The sequence below is a fragment of the Metopolophium dirhodum genome, chromosome 8 (genome assembly GCF_019925205.1).
Source record: "Metopolophium dirhodum isolate CAU chromosome 8, ASM1992520v1, whole genome shotgun sequence".
NCBI lineage: Eukaryota > Metazoa > Arthropoda > Insecta > Hemiptera > Aphididae > Metopolophium > Metopolophium dirhodum.
Genome location: NC_083567.1, coordinates 17,690,637 through 17,717,901, shown reverse-complemented (window position 1 = coordinate 17,717,901; position 27,265 = coordinate 17,690,637). Strand labels below are relative to the sequence as shown.

Sequence of the window (27,265 nt, the reverse complement as noted above, 5' to 3'; positions counted from 1 at the left end):
AAAATAGTATACATATAAGTAAGTAGTTATCACATAATATTAAAGAAGTAGTTACAACTTGGACTGTTTTGACAATTTTTTTTGTTTTCTCAGGGTTTAAAGTGGGAAAAATTCCAGAGGGGACTAATGTCTCCATATAGTATTAACTTTTAAGCGTTAAATTTACAATTTTATGTATAAAATCCTAATTTGTTAAATGGGACGCATTTTAACCGTCATCAGAGGTAGGGTTGACTGAGTCCTCCTGCATCCCCCCCCCCACTTTAACCCCTGAGTGTTTTGTGTTGTGACTTATAGATAATATCCTGATTTGGGTAGTAATTTTTACAAATTATGTTAATATAAATAGTAATCTAGATTTACTAAAATAAACAAATGTGTTATTTAATTAAAATTATAATTATATCCCAATCAGATTATAAAAACATAAAACTTAAAATGAAATATGTTATAGCCTATAGGAATATTGTAATGAAGATAAATTAATATATAATACATTTTTACAAAAGGTTAAAATTTGATTTACTAAATATGTACCTAATAGTTATTTATTAATTATAGTTTATCTTACATCAAGATAAAAGTTATAAAAATATATTGTTTATTACCTAATAATTATCATATTAAATTATAATATTTAAATTTAAAGTATGAGTATCCGTATCTTGAAAATTACTTAAAATGATTTAATGTACAAATAATTTATCTAAGTGTATAAATTATTATTAGGTACCAAATAATAATAATACTCTATATAATTATTATATTATTGTGGAGTAATGCTATTTAGTAATTACCTACTTATAATTTATATAAATCATGTAAATATTTTTTTGCGGCCATCAGTCATCATTATAAGACTAAAAAAACTAATTTATTTTAATTAAGAATATTATAATTTTAATTTTCTATACCTCTGGTTTTCATGATATTAATAACAATGTCGAAGACACCAGATACTATCAAGCTGCAGTAATTGAGTAATATCTTCCACTTACCATTTCTGTACATAACTAGTTAATTTAATAAAATATTTGATTTGATTTTTTGTAAAAATATAGCCAACAATTTTATTATATTAATTAATTTTTAAGAAATATATTTTTCTTGTCTGCACTCTGCTTGAAACAGTTTTTCTTTTGTTTATTTCAATTTCTTTTGTAGCCTAATAATTAATTAAACACTTTAATTTATATTTATTTGTTTTATTGTTAAACATGTGTATAATTAACTCTGTATTATTTATATTTGAGATCCTGAGAGGAGTAGTGAATATATTGATTTTACAATGAATAATGATGTGTTATTTTTTTGTTTCTGTCATCACCGTTTGGGGCAGTATCACTGCCTCGATTTTCTTCAACAGTATCTTGTTCAGTTATTTGATGTGAAAATTAATCTAGTTGGTGCATTTGGGAAGTCAAAATTTAAAATTCTCATTAGTTTTAAAAACGCAGGGAAAAACAAAACAAAAATTAAGGAAAAACGGTAATTTTTACACAAAATCGGTTTTTGACAAAATCGATTTCGGTTTTAGATATTCATCTATTGTAGATACATGACATTTTCACTGAATGTTTATATAAGCATTTTAAAAATATTTTGACTTGTTTTGAAATTTGTATATTTGTACACTTGATATTTAATTTACTTATAGTATTATTGTATTGTAAATACAGATTGTAATTTTCAAATAATAATAATAAAAAAAAATTGTATTTTGTATTGTTTAAAAAATATTTTAAATTATTTAGTAATAAATATTATGTCTCATTGAAAAATAAGCTTCTCGATTATCCTCTTTGCCACACTATTGCTCATATCAATTAACTCAATCCACCACTGATAGATTACATAATACATTATACATTTTAATTAGGTACCTGTATCATATATACAATATTATAAATTAAATTATACATATTTAAGTATTTAACACTCTTAGGCTAGGGCCTAGGACATAAATATACAAATTTAGTATTATTTTGTCAATACAGTATATGCACTTGTGTAAAATAGTTATAGGCTTATAGCCTATAGCATAGACCTATAAATTAAAGAAAGAAATTAGGGGTATGATATAGAGATAGCGAGAAAAGAAACAAAGTAGTAAAATTTATACAGTTCCTTCCTTATGCGGAATTTATGAGGGCTCCATCACTACTTAATGTTCTTTCTCTCTCAGTTTTATCTTTTGTATAGGCTCTCTAGTTATACTTATATGATCGCCTAGCATAGAATGCAGGGCGGAGTGGAATGCGCTGTCCATTAGCTTATAGGTCTATAGGTAGGTGGCAGGTGCCTATTACATAAATATATCAGCTAATTTAGATTATAGGTATACAATTTACAGATTCTAAAACATTTTAATCTTCAAATTAATCATTTGATGATTCATTTTTGTGACATGTTAAACTTTTGTTTTTTTTTAACACATTGTTGTAAATATATTATGTATTTTTTTAATTTATGTTTTTTGTTGCCTGAAGATCACTTCTATTAAAAATCCCAAGTAAATGCAATCCATTCATTAAGTGCTTAGTATTGAAGAATTGTTGATGTTGTAATGTAGATGTAATACTAGTATTTTCTTCTTCCAGTGTATTAAAATCATCATTCTGTTTTGATATTGTGTTCTATATAATATGTGTTCATAATTAAAATGTACAACAAATATTAATTAAATAAATTATAAAATAGTTCAATATATTCAATAATTTGAAGTGCAAATTTAATATATATTCTATAAATACCTATATACCTTTATAAATATCTCAAAGTTATGTTTATTGTTATCGGTGGAAGTAAAATTGTAGCTATCGCCTATCAATAATAACTAGGTACCTATATCATGTAATAATATTTTTACTGTATCTACCTACAATATTCACTCTTTAATAAGTTTAAAAATCTTGCAGCATAGAGCTACAGGGGTTGTATACTTGTATTAAAATTATTAACTCTCACAACCATGAACAAATGTGTTGTTAATAACACACAATAAATAATAATACAAAAAAAACTAATAGCTGGTAGTTTCCCACTTTCCCTTCCCCAAGATGGCTTCTTTCATCAAGCTGTTCAATGGTGTACCTACTCTTTTACTCAGCTCATATATAGGTACTCACTAATCATATATACATGTAGGAACCCATGGTGAATGCAGATTGTGTATTTAAAAAACACATATTATAAATTTAACATACAAAAACTTACAGCATTACTTTGTATAAAAAGTTAATTATACATTTATGACTTATTTAAATTCTAAATTTAACAATATGTAAGGTAAATGTAATGGCCTAATATATATAATACTTAAGCTGAATTATCTGGGTTCGCACGGAGTTTGAAAAAAAAAAATAATAATAAATATACCTCACTGAAAAACTGGAACATTGAAATACAATGCGTGGTTATCGTTCATTACTTTCCCTCCCTTAATCAAAAATGAAAAAAAAAACACTAGAGAGGTTAGGTATATGGAACTACGAAAAAAAGTAGGTAGGAACTTCAAATTATTGTGAATTGAACTAAATATAATATTTATAATGTATACGATTTAAAATAGGATACCTACGTCTTCTGAAATTTTTTCATCTAAACCAAATAAAACTTGATTCATTTCAAATTTAGTTTGGTGATATAATTCATGTTTATTGATTTTTAAAAGGTCTACTGCATTGTATACATTAATTTCTTGAATGATTTTTTTTTCAACCAATTTTAATGAGTGGTTTTTGGAAATCACATTTTCAAACTGTAAATTTACTTTATTTTTAATAGGCTTATTAAACATATCATGGACTGAACATGATTTAGCAGAATCAAAATTTATATTTGTCTGCACAAAATTATTGTTATTTTGAACATTCTTGACTGTATACATTTCATCATCAACGTCTGCATATTTTATGTACCTACAAGCGTATAAAACAGTATTATACATTTATATTAAAATTGGAAACAAATAAATTATTAATTATAATGTTATTATATTAAATTAAACTGTAATACTGTATTATTTGCATTAATAATCATTAATCGATATACTGTATGTCTGTATATAACTGATAATTCTAGTCTAGTCAACACTCTACAACTTACAAGCTACTAAACATGTATAATATAGACTATTGAGTTGGTACCTATACAATTTTATATATTTTTATTAGATATAATATAAAGGTATATATCAGGGATGGAAAACCGTTTTTGGGGGTTCATGTGCAAACATGTTGTAATCAGTATTAAAATTCACGTGCGAGTAAAATATTTATAGGTACCTACCTACCCATAAACAATGCAATTTTTTATCATGGTGATATGACTGATGAATGAAGGGATTTTAAAACAATTTGTAGTTATGTTTTTGTTAGTCTTAAATGTTTGAAGGAATCACAAGCAGCCCAGCAGCACAGTGGCGTATTTTGGTCATGTTTGTGGGAGGGGGATTGAAACAATAATCCCTACCACCCACAAAAAAAAAATTTTGATTTATATCAAAAAAACCTTTCAGTCCAAGTGTCCAACCATTGTTTTCTGTAATCTGTATAATGTAATGTAAGTAGGTAACCTGTATAGGCTGTATACCATGTATACATTAAAATAAATAATTACATACCTAATATTTAATAAAGTTTTAAAATGTACTTTTTCGAGTAGATTCATGGATTAATCTGCGTAAACGTAAAATACTCAAAATTACAAACTTCAAAGGTTATAACCATAGAACTAGGTCTGACTATCAAATTCTAATTGCATAATTGTACTTAACTCGTTGAAATATATAGATTTCCGAAAAAAATTTCTAAAAATCGCTTTGGAGCAAACTGCATTTTTTACGTAGATTCGTGGAATGATCTGCGTATGCATAATTTACCCAAAATCCTGTACTTCAGAATATTATAACCTTGGAACTAAGTCCGGCCGACAAATTCTGGTTGCACCATTGTGCTTAACTCATTGAAATATGTCTATTAGTTCCCGAAAAAAAACCCAAAAATCGAGCTAAACTGCATTATTTCAACATATTTGTGAAATATTGCAATATCTATTAGTGTTTATTATCTTAGTTACCTACCATAGGGGATTTGGGTTTTTATTTATTGTTTCTAAAAAATTAAAATATACTATATCTTTAGGTGCCTACCTATAAATAATAATATTTATAGAATTAAATAAGTATGTACATAAATATGGTTCGCCAGTTTGAAAAAAAGTCATGGGGGGAGGGGATACGACACTAAAATCCCCTCCCCGTAATTACGCCACTGGATCAGCATTAACTTCATCGAAAAATATATAATTCCTCTGTTTTGATTTGAAATAATTCATTGGGGCAAATAAACTTCCACATAATAATATATTATGTATGCTGACACAAATATTGAATTTATTTGGAATGAGGCACTTTTATCAAAGTACAAAATATTATGTCTGGGAGACAATATAATAAAATGCTTATTGAACAACGAAAAGATAGCTAACTAATAGAGGTAGTTAAAAAACCAGTAAAGACAAACCAATTAAAATATGTCTAGAAATAGGTGACCTGGTCCTGATGTGGCGCGGTTATTCACAATGTTCAGTAGTTGGCTTCAGTCATCAACTTGTTCTGAAGGCAAGCATCAGCCGGTGTCAATGTTCCCGGATGGGTGACCACACGAGTTTTAGTGTCAAATTTCTCACCACATATATAAATATATTATACATGTGTAAACGAGTTCCAACCAACTGTATACCTTCCCCCACACTTAAATAACTACAAAATAACCTTCAAATTATAACCAAAGATGTCCAAAACTTCAATGTTTAAGACTCAATAAAAAAAAATTTTAAAAATAATAGTTACTTAAACCGAATACTTACCGATTCTGTGCTAGGTTTGTATCTCGTTTTGAATACTGAGTTAATTCTTCACGAGATACAGTTTTATATATCACCATACGTAATGGTAGCCGAACATTATCGCGATAAGGTTTTTTTATATTATTTTTGTGTTTATTCAACTTCAACATTGTTAAAGTTTATACGAATGCGGTCATTAATACATTAATAATATTATTAAATTATATACTTAGGTAGGTAGTCGAGGTTTTAAATTTTATTCTCAATACAATGTTGTTTGATATTTATTATTATTTATTAAATATGTTTTATTTAGATACGTCCCGTCCATACGGGTAATACACTAATACACTTATACACTATACGACGCCCGCGTGTCTGATACAATATGAAATAATAAATGTGATTTTTGAAATATGAATGTTATTCAATTCATGGAAAAATCAAATTCACCAATCAAGAAATATACCACAAATTAAGATATATATTCTATATATATAATAAGGTATAAAACTATAAAATATATTTATATTAGCCTTATTAGGTAGACGGTATATTATAATATTTATAGTTTAATAGTTTATACCACGGTCTTAGAAGATATCTTCTATAAAAAAAAAAAAAGTTTAATATCTTCTATATTATCTTCTAAGACCGTGGTTTATACTATATTACATAATTATAATATAAATTACTACAGTAATCAATAAATTATATATACCTAATACATTTAAATGTATAAATCACAGTGTCGTACGCAGGATTTTGAAATTGGGAAGGAGGAGGGAGGGAAGCTTAAAAAATTAAAAATTAATAATTAGGTACAATATTTTATTTTTATTTTGTCCAGTACTCCAGTCTAATAGTTTTAAACGTTTATGTGAGATATTTGAAAGAAATTGTACAACGTCCATAGGCGTAACTATACAGGGGGTCCCGTAAGCATATACCCATTAGCTGTAGAGGGACTCGCCGCCCGGACAAAAACCGGTTTTTTGACATTTTACAAATAAACTAAAAAAATTATTAAAAATCATGAGATTAATGAAAATAAAATGTTGAAAAGTCAAAATTTTCACAAAAATAAACTCTATAAATTGGCTATCTTTAATTCTTTCAAAAATAAAAAATAAAAAAATAATTTTTTTAACTTTTTTAAATTAAAAAATTAATATGTGTAGTCCTTGTCTCTGATATATTTATTATCTCAGGAGATATCGCAATGGGCAAATCCTCTTAGGATACCCTATATATATATATTATATAGGGTTAAAATTCTAGGGGGGGGGGGCCTACAGCCCGCCTAACAAAATTAACTAATATTATAATTATTATATATAATTGATAAAGATCGATTTTGAAGCATAGTTTCATTATATAGAGCCTTATTTACTCTAAATCAGAATATACAAGTCAATTGAACGAGTTAAAAAACGCTTCATGTGCGTTCAATCTTTTTTACTTACACAAAGTCACAAACGAAATTGTTGACGTAGATAAATCAAATAAAAAACTATAATAAAAGTTGAACATTTAAAATGTCTATAAATAGTACAAAATGAGCCAAATATATCTATAAAAATAGGTGTTGGTTAAAATAATTATAGAGGAACTGAAACTGTTAAATTTTGTAGGTACTAGATCAAAATATATAATTATAGGTACCTACTACTGTATCCTCGGTAATTATTTATGTGGTATAGCTAGGGTTTTAAAATTTCATAAAATTTAGTTTCTTGAAATATTTCATTTTGATGAAAAATAAAAATAAAATGTTTATTATACCTAAAAGTTTATAGTCGTCAACTTCTAAGTGAATATTTTTAAAAGTTTGTTTATTGTAAACAAAGAAAATATGTAACATATTTACATATAATTTATAAGCTGTTTAACAAATTTATAATAGTTATAACAAACTATATGATATAAGTATTAAATAATGAGCCCAGAGGGCCAGAGCACCTTCACATCACTCAGCCACATATACACACATATTATACGACTTTTGTACACTTTATAATTACTGAAAATACACTTATACACTATACGACGCCCGCGTGTCTGATACAATATGAAATAATAAATGTGATTTTTGAAATATGAATGTTATTCAATTCATGGAAAAATCAAATTCACCAATCAAGAAATATACCACAAATTAAGATATATATTCTATATATATAATAAGGTATAAAACTATAAAATATATTTATATTAGCCTTATTAGGTAGACGGTATATTATAATATTTATAGTTTAATAGTTTATACCACGGTCTTAGAAGATATCTTCTATAAAAAAAAAAAAAGTTTAATATCTTCTATATTATCTTCTAAGACCGTGGTTTATACTATATTACATAATTATAATATAAATTACTACAGTAATCAATAAATTATATATACCTAATACATTTAAATGTATAAATCACAGTGTCGTACGCAGGATTTTGAAATTGGGAAGGAGGAGGGAGGGAAGCTTAAAAAATTAAAAATTAATAATTAGGTACAATATTTTATTTTTATTTTGTCCAGTACTCCAGTCTAATAGTTTTAAACGTTTATGTGAGATATTTGAAAGAAATTGTACAACGTCCATAGGCGTAACTATACAGGGGGTCCCGTAAGCATATACCCATTAGCTGTAGAGGGACTCGCCGCCCGGACAAAAACCGGTTTTTTGACATTTTACAAATAAACTAAAAAAATTATTAAAAATCATGAGATTAATGAAAATAAAATGTTGAAAAGTCAAAATTTTCACAAAAATAAACTCTATAAATTGGCTATCTTTAATTCTTTCAAAAATAAAAAATAAAAAAATAATTTTTTTAACTTTTTTAAATTAAAAAATTAATATGTGTAGTCCTTGTCTCTGATATATTTATTATCTCAGGAGATATCGCAATGGGCAAATCCTCTTAGGATACCCTATATATATATATTATATAGGGTTAAAATTCTAGGGGGGGGGGCCTACAGCCCGCCTAACAAAATTAACTAATATTATAATTATTATATATAATTGATAAAGATCGATTTTGAAGCATAGTTTCATTATATAGAGCCTTATTTACTCTAAATCAGAATATACAAGTCAATTGAACGAGTTAAAAAACGCTTCATGTGCGTTCAATCTTTTTTACTTACACAAAGTCACAAACGAAATTGTTGACGTAGATAAATCAAATAAAAAACTATAATAAAAGTTGAACATTTAAAATGTCTATAAATAGTACAAAATGAGCCAAATATATCTATAAAAATAGGTGTTGGTTAAAATAATTATAGAGGAACTGAAACTGTTAAATTTTGTAGGTACTAGATCAAAATATATAATTATAGGTACCTACTACTGTATCCTCGGTAATTATTTATGTGGTATAGCTAGGGTTTTAAAATTTCATAAAATTTAGTTTCTTGAAATATTTCATTTTGATGAAAAATAAAAATAAAATGTTTATTATACCTAAAAGTTTATAGTCGTCAACTTCTAAGTGAATATTTTTAAAAGTTTGTTTATTGTAAACAAAGAAAATATGTAACATATTTACATATAATTTATAAGCTGTTTAACAAATTTATAATAGTTATAACAAACTATATGATATAAGTATTAAATAATGAGCCCAGAGGGCCAGAGCACCTTCACATCACTCAGCCACATATACACACATATTATACGACTTTTGTACACTTTATAATTACTGAAAATACACTTTTATTTCATTCATTGTTGGAATTGACTTCAACTCTATTTCAAACCATTATCTTTTCTGATATACAACAATATTTTAAAACTCATGTAAAAAAAGTTTTTATTTTCAAAATAATGCCAGGAATATTTTTCAGCACTATAAAATATAGAATATATACAAATATGAAATAATAAATCAACAAAAATAATATGTTTTTCTTTAATTCTAAGTGTGTAATCAATTTATTGTTTCTAATCATCTATAACCGAACACGTTTAAAAGAAGAAAAAATATTTTTCATAATTTCATTGAAATATTTCAAGAACAGTGAAATTTTCAATTTTGAAATACTTCAATTGAAAAATTTCAAGAGAAATATTTCAAATTTAGAACCCTAGGTGGCTAAATATAGGTACTATTCAATAAGATACCAAAAAAAATGCTGCATATTTATGTTTATGTTTATTCTTTATGTTCCTCAATTTCAGTCACAATTTAGTAAGCAAACTATAATTAATAGTCATGGTGTCCGGAAAAAAAGTGCTGCCATCCCCCACCCGGGCATGGCAGATACCTACGGGTGCCTAATCAAAAATTCTGCCAAAACAAAACGCACACGTGTTCCTCCCCCTACCGACTTAATAACCTACAGTAAACTAAAATAGCTAATGGCTTCAGCTGCCGGGCTCAAGATCAATTAAAAAAATCTATAATAGGTAGGTACTTACATTGTGTTGGGTAGTAACGTAACGCAAATTACAAATTACTGTAACGAAATAACTTTTTCAGTAACACATCAGTAATTTCATAACATTTTACTTAAAGTAACGCAATTGTAACAAAATTACTTTTGAAAAGTAATTTCTATGAAGTAACGCACTAACGCGTTATTTTCCACTTTCTTAAAATAATAGTTTTAAATGTACTTAAGTATTACAAGTATAGGATATCCCAGAAAAATTAAAAACCAATTATATTTATTTTTGATTCCAATAATAGTTAACAATATTATTAAGCATTCCAGGAATAAATGTTATCACTTCATTAGCAGAAAGAAAAGAGTTCGGTTTAAAAATACAATTTAATAAAAATTAATTATGATTTATGACTTATGACTATATAGCCATATAGGTGAGATGATTGTAAAATATATACATAATAATTGAATCATATGAATTGAATATGGTTAAAAAAACGATAAAAAAGTAACGTTTTTTGTAACGCACTACCTTATTAATGAAAAATTAATGTAACATGATAAAAATAATTTTAGGTAACGCAAATGTAATTTAAATAGAAATAATCGAAGTAACGAGTAACGTAATTTCATTACTTTTTAAAAGTAATTTACCCAACACTGCCTACATAATATTTTAGTTTTGGCACTTTTTGCCAAAGCACGAGGCTTTAGTTTAAGTTATTTATAGGTAATTAATAAATGTTGTGGAATTCTGCCATATAGTGACAAGTGACCATTGTGTAATTATATTATTTATTCAACTTATCTGTGTCAGTTAAAAAAAAATTCTAACAAATAAAAACTATGAACGAAAAATAAAATACACAAATTCAATAAACGAACTTGTGCACCCCCTAAAAATAAAAGACTTTCTATTTTGGTTATTTTGAAGTAAAAATTATCAATAAATACAAAAATGGTGTGCTATACCTATATACCTAGTATATAATGTATATTGAGAAATATAATAAGTAGATACTTCGCTATTATGTTCCCTGCAGCAGTGCTCGACTTGGTAAAATTAAAGTAGAGGAACTTAGTTTACTTTTTTTTATTTTTTTTTTTATTTTACAATACGGGACGAACCCTTTAATACATGAATATAATAGTAAATTTGCTTTATGGAAACGAGGCTCAATTTTACAGTGAGAATGCAGGGTCAGTATTGACAATGCGCATAAGACGGATGATTGGTGAGTTAAGATAGTAGTTTGAGGAAGAGAAAGGTATATGTGATGAAACAGATGATCGTGTACGGCGGGAGGGGACATTGAATGAGACACGGGATAGTGATTCTGGACTGTCAATTTTAGAGGAAAGAAGATTAGATAGAAATGATAAGTTAGCTGAATGACAACGATCAGCGAGGCTTTCTAAGAAAAAAAGGCGTTGGATTGGCGTGTAATCGTGATTTGGACAGGATATGTTTAGTTTATAAGTAGCGTGACGGAGTAATTTTCTTTGAATCCTTTCTATCATGCTACGTGCAGAAGCGGTGGACGGGTCCATACTCAAGGATGGAACGGACTAAGGAACAGAAAAGAGTTTTTAGTGGTGTGAGCAAGTGAAAGTCTGTAGAGACACGGTTTATGACACCTAGCAGTTTAAGAGCCTTACAACAGATTATCTGAATGTGCATATTTATACATAATTATTACAAGTAATTAAGGGGGAATTATTTACGAAGTATGCTTGATTACAGCATTAATACGACAAAAAGTCATTACTGGACATTTAGTAATATTAAGAGCTAGCCCCAGAGATTCGCCTCATGTCACTAATCCCTGAAGGTCGTTTTGAAGAAGGTGACATTCTGTCACAGTCAGAGATTTTAAAGAATTTTTTTTGTCTTTAACATGGACTAAGATATCTTAGTTCGTGGTCATTAAGTTACTCTATTTTTATTTTTCATTTCAGTGGTTCTGTTATCACTAACTTCATCATAAAATCACCCAACTTTCGTTGTTTGTGATCGAGACGAGATTTAATAACTATATTTTGCTAGAAGTTGAAGTATGAACAAATGCATATTGTCAACTCTTCAATTTAAATATTTGAGCAAGTTTATTCTTCTTAATATGTTACTATATAGACGTAACTCGTAAGAGGAGATGTAAATATTAATAATTACATACTTGGTCTTACATCTATTCTGCGGGCCTACTATCAGTTAAGTGTATGTGCCCCTTTCATCGAGAAACAGACCTTTTATACTTCAGTTGGTAATCTTTTCAATACGATAATGTAACTATATCCCATTTTTGTTGTTATCGGCTAATGTTTTGCTGTGGCCTGTAAGTGTAGACTTTAGCTATACGTTGAAGTGCAGTGTTTGCGGGTCGTGGAATTCAATAACTAGTCTGTATGAGTTCGTAGAAAAATGACTTCCAAATAGGTAGATTATTCGTGTTCTACATCACGTTTCTCCGTCCTACGAACATGCACCACAAAATACAGCGTGGACATGATTCACAAAGATGTCAAAACGTCGGTGCAGTTAACAACTGTTTTTAAACTGTGAGTGTGCTTCTAATATTGAACTATCTACCTAGTGTACCAATTTTTTTTTTAATATCGATGTAAATTTCTTTGTTTTGTACTACAAAAAGAGTAAAAATTGTATGATGAAATTCCTGTGCCGTAGAATTTTATCAGCTATCTGATGTCATTGTTTATAAGACAGCAAATTAAAATAAAACATGTTTTCTATTCACAGTATTCAAGTAATATATGATCCTAAATTATAGATGTCTACTGTAACTGAAGAGAAAAAATTGATCAGAATGGTCGGACCTAAAGTATCTCAGATTGCAAACATTTTTCAACGTCCTACAGTGACTAAAGATCCAGATATAATTGTAGTTAAGCAAAATGCTTCACCTACATTAGATAACAAATTGCCAGTAGAAACGCCTAATCAAGTGACTGTTGTAAGGACTGAAAGCCATTTAGCAAGATTTAATAATGCTAGAGCTCTATTCGAAAAATTGGGAACAGGTATGTTTTATTTCATGTAGCTAGCTAATATGGTTTCAAAAAAAAAAAAAATCAAATGTATTTTAATTTTGTCATCATTCAATAAGGATATTTATCATTATTGTATAATTTTAAGAATTACATTTTATATACAATTTATTTTTTTATGTCTACAACTATTTAATACTGTATTTTATTATATTATGTACAAGGTTGTGACTAAAATGCTTGAAGAAATGAAATCATATGTGTAAAATTATGTATAGGTTACCTAGGGGATTCACCAAGCATGCTCACCCACTCTTAACTTTTAAGATCCTGATTTTACACATTTTTAGTGTACCTAAAACCATATTATCAGATTAGTAGATTTGTTATTCCATTTTTTCTTTAGTGGTTATTCACTATTTTTATTAAAATTAGAACTTCCTTTTTTTAATGTAAATTATGTTAAGCACTTAGTTTTGTCAAACATTTTGATGTATATAAATAAAAATTCTAACCAGTTGTTTCTAAGTTAGAAAACAGATGTTCTAAGGTAATAATCTTTAATAATGATTTCACATAAAATAGATATAATACCTATTGGTACTTTCCTGTTATACAAGACTACAGCTTTTACCGCTACTACTACCCAATACTACCTCCATTAATGCAACTACCACAATCTTAACAATTTCCCAATTACAAATAAAAGTGCTGTGAATTTATACTTTTGACCCCCTAAAGTACCAACCCAACTAGATTCAGATTCCTACCAGAAAAGATATTGAAGTTGAAAATCTAAACTTTTTTACTTATCTGAAAAGTGATGTCTGACAATAAAAAAACACATCATTGTAAAATCAATACATTTATCAGTCAGTATAAAATATTCATTTGGACATGGGTAATAATTTACGCAAGTTATACAATTTCAAATAAATTTCCTTTAAATTATTAAGATTAATTTTCTCTCATTATACAAGTCAAGTCACTTTTACTTTAAAATATTATGTTAAATAGTTACATAGGTACTAATTAGTTTTATAATTTTATTTTCCTGAAATATTAAGTTAAATTCCATTCAATCAATAATATTTTCATCTTTTACTAATCACTATTTTTAAGTATCTACCTATGTGTAACTTTTTTTTATAAAACATTATTTAGTAACTAAAAATAAATTAAATATCATAATGAATAAACATTATTTTTAATTAGTTTTTGAATGTGTCTCCAATAGTCCAATCAAAATTATTAATTTGTATGTTTGAGTATCTCAAATATAGTTATTTAATTAATATACTTCTGATTATAATCATTATTATGGTTCATAATTTTCCTAATCGGTTTATGCTTCTGTACTATTTATAGGAGAAACTAAACCTACTTTGTTGGAAAAAATAAAACAGAGTAATTCTCAAGACAGCATTTGTGCCAAATCAAGATCTCCAAGTCCACCTTCAAGTAATCAAAAATCAAATGGTATTATTGGAAGCGCACAAAGTCACTCACAGTTAAATGGCAGTAAAGTTAATGTAAAACCTATTAAACCTGACAAACCTGATAAGAAACTCAATAGCCGTGAATTAATAGAAAAACAGAAAAATTGGACATCTCATTTTTCTAAATCACCACGTTCATCCAATTCTAGGTAATAATAATATAATGTAATCTGTTAAATATTGTGGAATATATTTTTATTTTTTATTATTGAAAATCTAAATATTAAATGATTGAATACTGAGTAATATCGGATTAAAAATGTATACATTTTAATAAATAATAACTGACAATCAATGGCGTTGTTTCAGTTATACTTGATTGGTGATAAATGTTGACCAGGCCTTTTTATAAATAATAAATATTAGTTTCAATCATTATTCAATATTTTAAAACTTAGGTTATTCTCTTGGTCACTCCCATGCCTATTTCATTGAAAAAGGTAGCAATTGTCATTATTTGGAACTTCAAGCCTCTGTTAATAAATATTTTTAAATATTATAAATCTGTCAACAAATCATAGTGTACAAATATAATACCTAGGTCCTAGAACAACAATCAATAATACTAAAAACAACAGAATAAGTTGTTTTTTGTTAACACGGGTAAGAAAAAAATATTAAATTATTCATAATATATTTTTATTTAAATATGGATCTTTTGGTGTGATGCAGTTGGGATTGACCATTCCCAAAAATGCCTATGATTGGCTCAGTAAGCTTTTACAAATTTGATGTGTGACAAAAGTCTCCTTTCTGCTCTCCCTCAAATTACGCCACTGTTGACAATATATATTTTATAATATTAGGTTATTTTATTTTAACTTATCAAAAAAATTAGATGTGTTTTTATATTAATTAAGCTTATTATCCAAATTGTATTATTTAGATATAATAGTGATCCTAGTCCTAATGAAGTTAAAGAGTGGATACCAGATGTCAATACTGATGGTATTTCTCGAACAGCCTCAACTTCATCATTATACAAAAATGTTTCTCATCCTACAAGTCCACCACCACCACCGCCACCTCAAAAAATTGATGAACATTTCAATATAAATGATGAAGAAACTAATTTGTAAGTATTTTTTTTCTATAATTTTCTATACAATAATTACATTATATTAAATATTTAAATTTTCATATTTGATTATTAAATGAACCTGTTGTATAAACTGTGGTCTTATTTCTGGTAATATTAAATGGCTTGTTCAGATTAGATTTCATTGAATCAAGACTTTTTTTGACAAGCTAGAGGTATTACTTACCTAAGTATGACTAGATTTCAGGAACTTTTTAATAAGAACATTTAAAATGTTTAACCCACTCACTATGCACATGACAGTAATACTTATTTTTTAACTTACATTACCTGTTTTGATACCTTAGTTTGGTAGTGCTAGGTTTTAAGTTGATTTGATTTAAAAACGGACTCTACAATTAAAATTGGCTGAATAAGAGCCATTTTAAATGTTATATTATATACATTTTTCTATTTATTGGAACACATTTTTTTTTTACATTTAAATGGTTCTTTTTCAATCAAGTTTTTTTTTTATGCCAAAGTTACCAAATTAATCTGACAAAAAAAATAGACTTAGATGTTTAAATATGATATCAAAGATGGATGTTATTTTTTATTAACATACAAGTTTTTAGTTACCACCTAACTTGTCAAAAACAGTTCTAATTCAATCCAATGAAATATGGTCAAGAAATGTAGTGTTAAATGAAATTAATTTATCATACTGTGTTTTGAATAAATATACAAATAGATAGGTAGATACAAATATATATATTTTTAAATCTGTCTTCATTTGTTTGTATTTAACTAATTATTATTAACATATTATTTTAGAGACAGTTCTACAACAAATAATAACCAGATACCTGAAGGGATATCTAATAAAGAAACAATAGAACCACTTTCTGGCATTAATTATTCTGCTGATAAAGAAAAACACATAGAACATATTTTTGATAATGAATTAAATAATTTAACCACGGACGTAAGTACTTCTGTGGCTGTGACTGAAGAAAATAAAATAAAAGTAAGTTTTTTTATGTTTAATCCATATACTTGATACTAATTATAATTTTAATGATTTAGATATCAATAAGTGAACCTGAAATTAGTAATGTGCCAATTTCATTAGACTTGTCGGATTCATATATAAATGAAGAATTACCTGTTAGTTTAAATTCCACATTTAATGTACCCGTGGATCAGGATATTGAAACCATTATTAGTGACATAAGTATGAATCTAAATGAAGCAAATTCTTCAACCCCCAAAGTTCAATTTAGTATTGGAGATTCGGCCAATCATACTGTGGCTACAGTTACTCCATTAGAAAGTGAAATTGATTCTGGATTTATTTCTTCTGAAGCTGTGACTGTTCCTGAATTAAGTAAAGGATTAATTGATTTGAATAAAAGTGAGAAATTTGATGATGACAATGATGTTGAAGAAGTAAGTAAATAATATTTTTAGTTTTGTGAATAATAATCTACTTACCTCATTGATGTCTGTGTAATTAATAAGTGTTGCCCCCGCCTAGCCGTGGCTGTATTTATAATTTTAATGTTACCATAATTATACACACAAAAATGAAGAAAAATCAAAACCCGCTATTTCTAGTTGCTGATAAACATATACCAAATTACTTTTTACTTGCAACTTATTTTCGTTTATATTTTTGTATATTTTTAAGAATAAACTAACTCCATTGATACTGGACCTGGGAGATACAAGTATAAATAGAAGTTCAGAAGGTATAATAGATCTAGAGTCCTCAGGACAACCAGATATGATGACACCAGATGAAGCTGAACAATTACTCAGCACAAAGTAAGGCTTTAACTTTTATTTTGCATGTATTATAAATATTTTAGTTGTAATTGTAAGTTAATTAATCTAAACCTGCAGACTTCCAATCAATAACTTAAATGTATTCGGCATTCTCTAAACCTAATTTTTTTTTGTGTTTTTCTTCTCCTTACCATACCCGGAAACCCCCCAAGGCGCCTAAAGCGTAAGTGGTGCCGAGATCTTTTAATTAACCAACATAATTAATTAACATGTAAACTCTCCTTTTGTAAGTGTCTCCAATGGGTGGCTTCTTTCTTCAATTTTATCACGTCATACTTAAAAAAAAAAAAAATTTTCTCCTCTAATCAATTGTTTCTGTAGAACTCAATAAAATAAATTATATTCATCATTTATCTTCAATTTCTATACTCACTACTTAATATCTCTTTCCATTTCCTGGTTTTAATAATGCTTAAATATTTTGTAAAGTTATCATTTCCTTTTTATGACTTAGTTTTGGTCACAATCTTCATATTTCCTTGTTTTTATTTCATTACATTTCTTTATGTCTTCCTTTAATATGATTCTTTTCATTTATTTTATTTTTCTTACATTTTGAACTAACATATTATATCCCCTTGTTTTTCTCTTCTTGTATTATTTCAATACATTTTTCTTTTGATCTGCAATCATCCATAGCTTTTCTTATGTATAATTAATAATAATTCTCAAAAAATACTGACAAGTTGTGATTTTTATATTTCATTTTAGTTAATTAATTGTAGTATTTAATTTTTGTGATGATTGATAATCAAAAAATCTAATTACATTTACATTGTAGTTTTTATGCCAATATATAATATAAATAGCAACTATTAATGTTTTTATTACTTCTATGATTTTATGTATTATGATTTGGCTGCATGATAACAATTTTTATTTTTTTTGAAGAATTTTGGAAAAAAAGAGTATGTAAGTAGTGATATATTTGACATAATATTTTATGGAATTTACTGCTGCTTTTATTAAAAATATACGTAATATTTCTAGTAGTCAAGATAATCTTTTGTCTGATGAAGAAGCTAAAGAGATCAAAAAATTACTATCACCGTCTGATAATGATCAATTGAATACATCTGACTGGATGAGTGAAGTTCTTTCTATTGAATCCAATGATAATGTCAATAATCAAAGGTTTGTTTTTTATAAGTCATAACTATATACATTTTAGATAAAGTTTATCAATATAATTTTTTTTTTTTTAATATTAAAGTTTAAAGTTTTTTATTTTATTAGAAAATATCTGATTTTGGATACAAAAAATGTATTTTGTTTAATCAACCATAGACCACATTGACCGGTTTAAGATAAAAGTCTGATTTTATATACAACTTTAAAAGCCTTAATTATTTACATGGTTTTTTCCAACACTGTTTTACTTTATAAATCGGACATTTTTAGTGAATTTATCTTAAATAAAGACATCTATTTACTTTTCATTTGAAAGTTAAAAATAGAAGAAGAAATTTTGAATATTGAGATTTCTTATATCAGGTTAATAATATTAAATATTAAACAAATTGTTTTATTTTTGGTACACATTTAATAGAACATTTGAATAAGGTGTTATATAAATATATGTTCATGTTTCTTTAATAAAAATTGGTTTTGGATTTAAGTTGTTTATTTATTAATTATATAAATATATGTACATAAACTCATTAATTAAAAACTTCTTAATATTGCAATTGTTAAAGATATTTTATAAGGAAGAAAAAGGGTCTATAACTTTTTATTCATTAATATTTTCCAAATAAATAATATCTTAAAATTAATTCTTATTATATTATATAGTAATGATGATGTATTTATTTTTTAAAGTGTTATCTTGAGACTGAATCTTTAATTGTTTAAGTCTGTTTTTCTTATTTATTATTTTTTCGTATTGACATTACATATTAATGATAATAAAAAAATAAAGTATAATTTATTATTATTATTTTAGTCGAGAACTTAATGAAACTAATGATAATTATAATAATATGGAAGACTTTCAAGTTGATGATTCTTGGGAGCAAAGTTATGAGACAAAAACTGACACATTATCTGCTAATAACGAGAGTGCTGAATTTGATGAATATGAAGTAGATGGTGATTTATATAAATCTAAAGAATTTATTCCAGAACCCACCAGAGAAGTAAGTAATGCAAAATATAAACATTTTAGAGTCAAAAATAAATAATAGGTGTGTGGGTATATAATATTTATAATTATATTTTAAAAATTATACTATATTTATGTTGAACATTAAATAATATTTTTGTATTAACCCTGGAACTCATCCATGAATGGATAAAAGTATATTCTGTCCAGCGAGAGAATGCGCCGCACACCTGTCAAAACTGGTCTCCCCACACAATACCCTGTCATAGAAGAACCAGTTTTGATGGCAGGGGGATGCGCAGAATCGACGCGTTCTCTCGCTGGACAGATTATAAAGTTTTTTTCTATCAAAATTTTATGTTACTGCTTGGATTCACATTCTAAAACAATTCTGTGTGCAGTATTATTATAAATATGTTGGTGTTTTTTACACATTTTAAATAATAATTAAAATTGTTGATTTATTTACACTGTTTTTAAATAAATTTAAAAATACATTTTGCATAGGAATGGGTATTTTGATTCAATCCTCTCAAACACCTCAAACTTTAAGAAACCTATTTGAATTTCTAAATATATTCAAGTTTGAATAATTCGAGACAAATTGCGTTTAAAATATTTGAAAAGGAAAGCATATTATTGTTGTTAGTTTTTTTTTTATATATATATAGACAACTTAAAATTATTATTTATTTTCAAGAGACAAAGTTAGTCTTAGTTCATCATCAATATAATATATACATTTGGAAGTTGAAACTAAATTTTTTTAAAGTGTTAAAGCATGAAAACTGTTATAGTTTTAACATTTTATAAAAAAAAATAAGTTTAACCCATCCTTAATGTTTCCTTCATAATAAAATATGAATGGATATCTTATATATCAGAATTTCAATATTATTCCTTTTTAACTTTTAATCTAAAATAGGTATGATGAAATGACCAATGTCTTATTTTAAACTAATTTTTCATTTTAGATATTGTTATTTTCAATGTGCATAAAATATACATAATTTTCATTATTATCAATTACTGCTTAAAAGAGTTACCAGTTAGAACAAATTTTAATTTAATGTACTCTTTAGGTATACGAAGAAGGTGGTGTTCACTATTATGAAGATGGTCATTTTTGGATGGAAGTTCCAGGACTACCAGAACGTGATTCAGATGACGAATCTCATATTGTAGTCAAACAAAATATGAAAGTGAAATTTAGTGCTGATCCAATCAAAGTATTAACTTACTATAATATTTTTTTTTAATTTCTAATGTTATAAAATATATTTCTATTTAGGTTTATAGTACCTTTTCAATGGGTGAATATGATCGGCGTAATGAAGACGTGGATCCTGTAGCTGCATCAGCTGAATATGAATTAGAAAAACGCGTAGAACGTTTAGATTTGATGAAAGTAATTTTACTAAAAGGTCCAGAAGGTCTTGGCTTATCAATTATTGGAATGGGTGTTGGTGCAGATACAGGTCTTGAAAAACTTGGTATTTTTGTAAAAACTATCACTCCTGATGGAGCTGCTGCTAAAGATGGCCGCATCCAGGTAATATTTGTTCTTTTTGTAATATATATATTTTATAATTAATTTTGGTATTAGTTATATGTATTATATTTGATGATTTATTCTAAATTGGCTAAAACTAAAAGTTCTGTATCAACTATTACCATGCTTTAAATTTTTTTTTTATATTCCATTATTGTATGTCTTAATAATTTTAAATATTCATTACACTCAGGGTTTTCACTTAAAAACACAATAATTTATGTGTGCCAATATATTATGTTCTAAAAAATTGTTAATTGTGCATATCAAAATTATCTTAACTTTGTCAAATGTTGATCTTAAAAAAACAAAATAAAATACAATCATTAACTTTAAAAATTGCGAGGGATAATAGGATGAGCTTTGGTTATTCATCAGCCATCCAATCTAAATATACTGAAAATAATTACTGTATACATATTTTAAAAAAGTAAATTGATTTTAGGGAACAAATATTATAAGTTACGTTTTGAGTGAAGATAATAAAGACATAGATTGAAATATTTGTATTCATTTAATTTTTTTTTAGTTCAATTGGTTGCTTTATTTTAATTCTTACTGGTTGTTGGAAATTTGTATGATTTGTATTTAAAATGTCCTAAAATTATCAAAATATGCAACAAAAAAAAAAATAGCATAAAAACAAAAATATGCAGATTCATATTCAAACTAGATGTCATGAACTCATGTTATAGTTTTATTTTGCACACTGTTATAGTTCACAATAAATAAAAAAGAATGCAATTGCTTTAAGATCCAAATCCTAAATTTAATGTAATATCAATACATTTTTAATTAATTTTTTATATTATTTGAAATATAATTTAGGTTAATGATCAAATAATTGAAGTTGATAGCAAATCATTAGTTGGTGTTACACAAGCTTATGCAGCCTCCGTCTTAAGAAATACTTATGGTCAAGTTAACTTTGTGATTGGAAGAGAAACTGATCCTGATAATAGTGAAGTTGCTCATCTCATCCGCCAATCATTAGAAGTAAAGTCACTGTTATTTTATAAAAAAAAGTGTGATGCTTATTTAAAATTTTTAAAAGGCTGATAAAGAAAGAGATACTCAACGACGTCAGCTTGAACATTCATTAAACCAAAAATTCTTTGGAAATGATCGGACAGAATCATCTAGTGAAGATTTGAGTAAAACTGATGAAGCTGATACTGTTCAATCTTTACGTGAATTATTACAAGAAGTATGTTGCTAAAATAAATATATTTTTTTTTTCAATATTAGACCTACATAATTGAATTTTACAGAGCCGATTAAATGTAGCTAAAGCTGAAGACGAAGTTAGCAAACTGAAAACCAGGGTGAGAGTTTAATATATACTCTGTGGTATATATATCTTCCTCTGGTTTCCTCTGGCTTACCTAACCAGTTGCTAACACTTAACACATTTAGTTAACTAATATTTATGCATACATTCTACGATTTAACATACTTAAAAAAATATTCACATATTTTGTTTACATCCATAATTTAATATTTTCTTTTTAAAACTTTTAGGTAGAAGAATTGGAATGGAATGGAGCCAATAATAAAAAAGAAATTGCTGATAAACTCGTACAATCTGGTCTACATTTAAATGAGTTGGATAAATGTTTATATGTTGCAAGAAGAGATAAAGAGACTTATCAAGGGATGTTACAGACATCAGAAGTAATAATTTGAACTTAAAGTATTTTTTAAGATTATAAGTATAGAAAAATAACTAAGTAAGGAACTGCTTAGAGCATTAAGGCAACCCCCGCCACCCATCGTTTATTGAACGAAATAATTTATATAACATTAATAATTGCTAAAATGCCTTTTACACATTAAGCCTTTGGCGGTTTTCAATCTATATCAAAATTATTATATTATTTATCTCAGTCTTCTAGGACTCATTAAGAGCCGACCCGAATATATCTGGTCTACAATTCCTAGGGCCGCCTTGGAAAACCAACTCATTCCTGCTCTGCGACTGCTTATCTTTCTTCCACTCTTAAAAGCCAAAGACTTTAGAAAGAGCACCATTAATTGATTCAGTAGATAATTAGTTAGGTCTGGTTAAAAGAAACACCAACATTTACACTGTTTAAATGGGAAACTCCTGCTTAATATATAATAGATAGTATACACTGTCGTGCCGCCATATTATTTTTTTACACGCCATGATTGTGGCTCTGGATTTTGTTTTTAAAAATAATTGGTATATAAAATGATCTTAAAAATAAATAATTGTATACATTTTTATTTAGGAACGTTATATAAACTTGGAAAAAAAATACACAAAATTGAAAAAAATTCTCAAGGAATTTCAACAACGTGAAACTGACCTTTTACACCGAGAAGAATATTATTTGCAAGTATTACAAGAAAAGGACACAGAATATAATGCTTTGGTCAAAGCTCTCAAAGATCGAGTAAGAGCTTAGTATAAAAATATCTTTTTAAAAGTATATTAGTTTATTTAAAAAATATTCAGGTTTCTAACTTTGTTTGTAGTGTGAGATACCTATTAAGGAATATAACTTATTCATTATATCTATGATATCTTATAAATTGTATGTTATATGTTTATAAACTATAATAATATAAGAGTTGAAAGGGAAAATTAAATTTTAATTAAAAATTTTTTCTTAGGTAATACAAGTTGAACATGAATTATTAGATACCCAACGACGGGCTGGTTTTCCTGTCGGGCTACCTCAAAATACTACTAGCACTAGTCATTATTTAACTACTTTGACACCACTTGCCAAAAAAACAAAAGTTGGTACTTTTTTAAACATAATATATAATATAATGTTATGTATGAAAAAACTTCTCGAATTACAATTTTAGCTTATACTTTTTACAACTAATACATTAGTTTTTGTATAATTCTTATTTTTCAAGAGGGATATTTTATTTATAAAAAAAGTAATAGTATGATGTGAGCATATTTCTACTTATAACAATATTAGTGGTTTTTTCACTATATGAAGTAATTTTTCTAAATTTAGCATGCATGTATGTTTTTTTCCAGATGTATATACATACATGTCTTTTATTCTGAGAAACACTATAAAATTATTATTAATCTTTTTAATGTATTAATTTAGGTTACTCCTGTTTTGCCATTACTTCAACAACTTGGAGCTGATTTATCAGAAACAGAAGATTGCTTTGATGATGAAAAAGTTGCTACAGTTGAGCGAAAACTACCCGTTAAAGAAGAGTTGGATCGAGCCGTTCCTCCGCATGAACTTTTAGATGTATCTTTATCAAAAAGTAAAGCAGAATTAGCTGCAAGGGGTCTTGTTACACGACAATTACCAACTAATGCTCTTCGTAAATCTTTATCAAATAGCAGCTTAGTTAGTATTATATTAATTGTCATATTTGAATAATATTATTTGTTTGCATAAACAGTTGTATTATAATCATATAATGTATATTTTAACTCAAAATATTGTATTTTAGGATTACAATAATGAAGAAGTAAATCATACTGAAGACTCAAAAGTTTTAGAACCTACTATTGAGTTAAAAGATGTACCTAATGTTGAATCTATTGTTCAAGAACAAAAACAGATGCCACAGTATGCATCTGTTCAAAAACCACCACATATTCATCAACCTGATCAATTTTTGGCTCGTATTCAACAATCAACTCATTGTCGTAACTGTAAGAGTTAGCAAACAGTATACAATGTTATTTAAAACTAATACAAATATTGTATGAATCTTCAGTAAATGGTCCTCCGCCATCATTAGCCGAGCAGCTTAAGATTGTACTTGCTGAACGTGAATCACGTTTGTCAGAATCAAATAGTTTATACTCATCTGATCATAACAGTTCAACAAGTTCCTTTGCAGATGAAATTAGAGAAGCTAGCTTAAACTGTGAGTTTACAAATTAGGATGTTTTTTAATGGTTACATAATAAAATAATGTTTGTATGGTTTAGTGAAGAAAGCCAATACTCAGTGGCAACATACTAACCAGTTGCCTCAAAGTTCCCCATCGTCAGTATCATCGTCTGAAAGTGTATCACCTGGTCATTATGCTTCTGATTTAAATAACTCCAAAGCAATTGGATCAACTGGTATACCTATAGAGTTTTAAAACATATTATAAAATATGATTTATTAAAATAATAATTATTATTTTCAGATTCAATTGACATATGGACTCCTCCTCAATCTGCAGATAGTTCAATTACCGAGAGAAAAAATTCTCATGTTTGGCACAATGCACCTGTACACGAATGGTCTAAAGAGCAAGTAAGAATTTCTTATTACTTCTTCTTCTTCTTATTATTATTATATAATTCACTTCTGTAGTGCATAAGTTGTGTTGTCTTATATTTTATAGCCAAACTTATTATTCCTAGGTATGTCAATGGTTATTAGCCTTAAGTTTGGAGCAATATATATCAAAATTCATGGAACATCAGGTATCTGGTGTTGGTCTTTTAAATTTAGATACTAAAGACTTCAAAAATTTTGGTATCACTGGAGATGACAAAAATAGACTTAAACGTAAACTTAAAGATCTTAAAGCCCAAGCAGAAAAGGAAAAACGTCACACTGAAAAGGAGCGAAAAGAAAAAGAACGATTACAGAGAAAAGCTGAAAAACTAGCTGAAAAAGCTAGTAAACGTAAATAACTTTACCTTAAAGTATTTTTGTCTTTGACTTCTAGTCTTTAGTGTAAGTGTTAAGTTTTTTCTAAAGAAAAAATTCACAATTATTGGATGTGACATTTTGTACAGTAATTAATGTACAGCATTTTCCCTCTTAAGATATCTTTATATTCCTGATACGTCTGAAGCCTACTTATTAACAAATTTTTCATGAGTAGAATCAAATATATTGCTCATTATATTTAAGTACTTAAATTATTAGCAGTATTAGATAGAATCATGTATACTATTTATTTATTTTTTATTTGTTTGACAGAACATTCAACAATTTTTTTTTTATAGTTCAGCATTTTATTCTATGATACTAATATACTAGGCTTTACAAGTTTTTGTTTTATTTAAAAATAAATACAACTTGATGTTTGTCAACTTAGTACTATTCCACATTTATTTTCTTATTATCAGTGAGTAAAAAATTAATTTTTAGAGGAAATTTTTACCTAAATTAGGTATCCTGCTTTTCTAGTCGCTCTATCTACTTATCTTATGTTGGAAAAATACTTCTTATATATAAATTCATATTATCTTGTTTTTTTTTTTCTATGCAAGTAATATGATCTAAAAATTTGAGTCCATAGTTATTGACTGCAAATTTGTTAAATAAACATACATGCAGTGAACATAATTTTAAATTAAAATTGCTCGAAGATTGTATCAATATTATTCATAAATATCAAAAATTTACAAAAAAAAAAAACATCGATTTATACAAATATTTATCTTCAAAAATGTTAAATTTAAAAACGTTATTATTCTTTGCATTCCTCAAATTTTTCGACATAAAAATATCTAACACATTTATAGTAATTATTCAATTATAGGTAAATTAGATAGAATACAATTAACATTAATTAATCCTTAATGTATAAGGTTATAAAAGTTATAAGTATCTACATTTTTTGATAATTTAATTTTATAATCATTGTATAATTATTGTTTATTAATACCATAACATTATTGAGTAATTTGTTATACTTAAGACACTTTTTTTATATAACTTGTTTTTAGTTTTTTTTTTTTTTAATTTTGTATTTTAACATATTATTTCTTAAATTAAAATGTAAGATCAATGTATCATACATTTACAATCAATGGAGTATATCTTTAAGCATGTTTAAATAAAAAAAAATGGTGTTATTTATATTAATCTGTCATAATTTGTTATACAATGTTAGCAGGGATCAAATTCTACCTATTTTAAAGTCAGATTGTTAATATGTTTGACATAAAAAAATACATTTTAACTCGGTCAGTTTAAATTCTACATAATAAATTATTAAGAAGGAATCAAAATCTACCTTTTTG

The 27,265-nt window shown here is 26.7% G+C and overlaps 2 protein-coding genes across 6 annotated transcripts; one reads left to right on the top strand and one right to left on the bottom strand.

Annotated features, from left to right (window-relative positions):
• Positions 1–2,273: 2,273 nt before the first annotated feature.
• LOC132951120 (uncharacterized) lies at positions 2,274–6,207 on the bottom strand. Of its 2 annotated transcripts, none has more exons than XM_061022837.1 (3): positions 5,872–6,207; positions 3,577–3,920; positions 2,274–2,636 (listed from the first exon to the last, which is right to left on the bottom strand). In XM_061022837.1, exons 1-3 carry the CDS (start codon positions 6,018–6,020, stop codon positions 2,614–2,616), a joined length of 516 nt encoding a protein of 171 aa, XP_060878820.1. In that variant the 5' UTR covers positions 6,021–6,207; the 3' UTR covers positions 2,274–2,613. The 2 variants fall into 2 exon arrangements, with proteins under 2 accessions (XP_060878820.1, XP_060878819.1); XM_061022836.1 differs by having other exon boundaries at positions 3,581–3,920.
• Positions 6,208–12,562: 6,355 nt separating this feature from the next.
• On the top strand, positions 12,563–26,782 carry LOC132951447 (neurabin-1-like). Of its 4 annotated transcripts, none has more exons than XM_061023265.1 (24): positions 12,563–12,802; positions 13,033–13,282; positions 14,618–14,897; positions 15,635–15,823; positions 16,604–16,796; positions 16,856–17,218; positions 17,460–17,596; positions 18,509–18,529; positions 18,608–18,751; positions 19,563–19,755; positions 20,804–20,950; positions 21,013–21,273; positions 22,102–22,269; positions 22,328–22,480; positions 22,545–22,598; positions 22,795–22,947; positions 23,529–23,693; positions 23,914–24,042; positions 24,375–24,629; positions 24,736–24,940; positions 25,006–25,158; positions 25,223–25,360; positions 25,429–25,538; positions 25,649–26,782. In XM_061023265.1, exons 2-24 carry the CDS (start codon positions 13,033–13,035, stop codon positions 25,922–25,924), a joined length of 4,137 nt encoding a protein of 1,378 aa, XP_060879248.1. In that variant the 5' UTR covers positions 12,563–12,802; the 3' UTR covers positions 25,925–26,782. The 4 variants fall into 4 exon arrangements, with proteins under 4 accessions (XP_060879248.1, XP_060879247.1, XP_060879249.1 ...); XM_061023264.1 differs by having other exon boundaries at positions 13,002–13,282; XM_061023266.1 differs by lacking the exon at positions 18,509–18,529 and having other exon boundaries at positions 13,002–13,282.
• The last annotated feature ends 483 nt before the right edge of the window (positions 26,783–27,265 follow it).

Excerpts from the sequence above, each read along its gene's own strand:
- LOC132951120 (XM_061022836.1), bottom strand. The coding sequence starts at position 6,020 with ATGTTGAAGTTGAATAAACACAAAAATAATATAAAAAAACCTTATCGC. Across the intron at positions 3,921-5,871 it reads ACAAACCTAGCACAGAATCG|GTACATAAAATATGCAGACG; the intron begins GTAAGTATTCGG and ends ATACGCTTGTAG. Across the intron at positions 2,637-3,580 it reads ATGAAAAAATTTCAGAAGAC|AACACAATATCAAAACAGAA; the intron begins GTAGGTATCCTA and ends CATATTATATAG.
- LOC132951447 (XM_061023265.1), top strand. The coding sequence starts at position 13,033 with ATGTCTACTGTAACTGAAGAGAAAAAATTGATCAGAATGGTCGGACCT. Across the intron at positions 15,824-16,603 it reads AATGATGAAGAAACTAATTT|AGACAGTTCTACAACAAATA; the intron begins GTAAGTATTTTT and ends ATATTATTTTAG. Across the intron at positions 18,752-19,562 it reads GATAATGTCAATAATCAAAG|TCGAGAACTTAATGAAACTA; the intron begins GTTTGTTTTTTA and ends TTATTATTTTAG.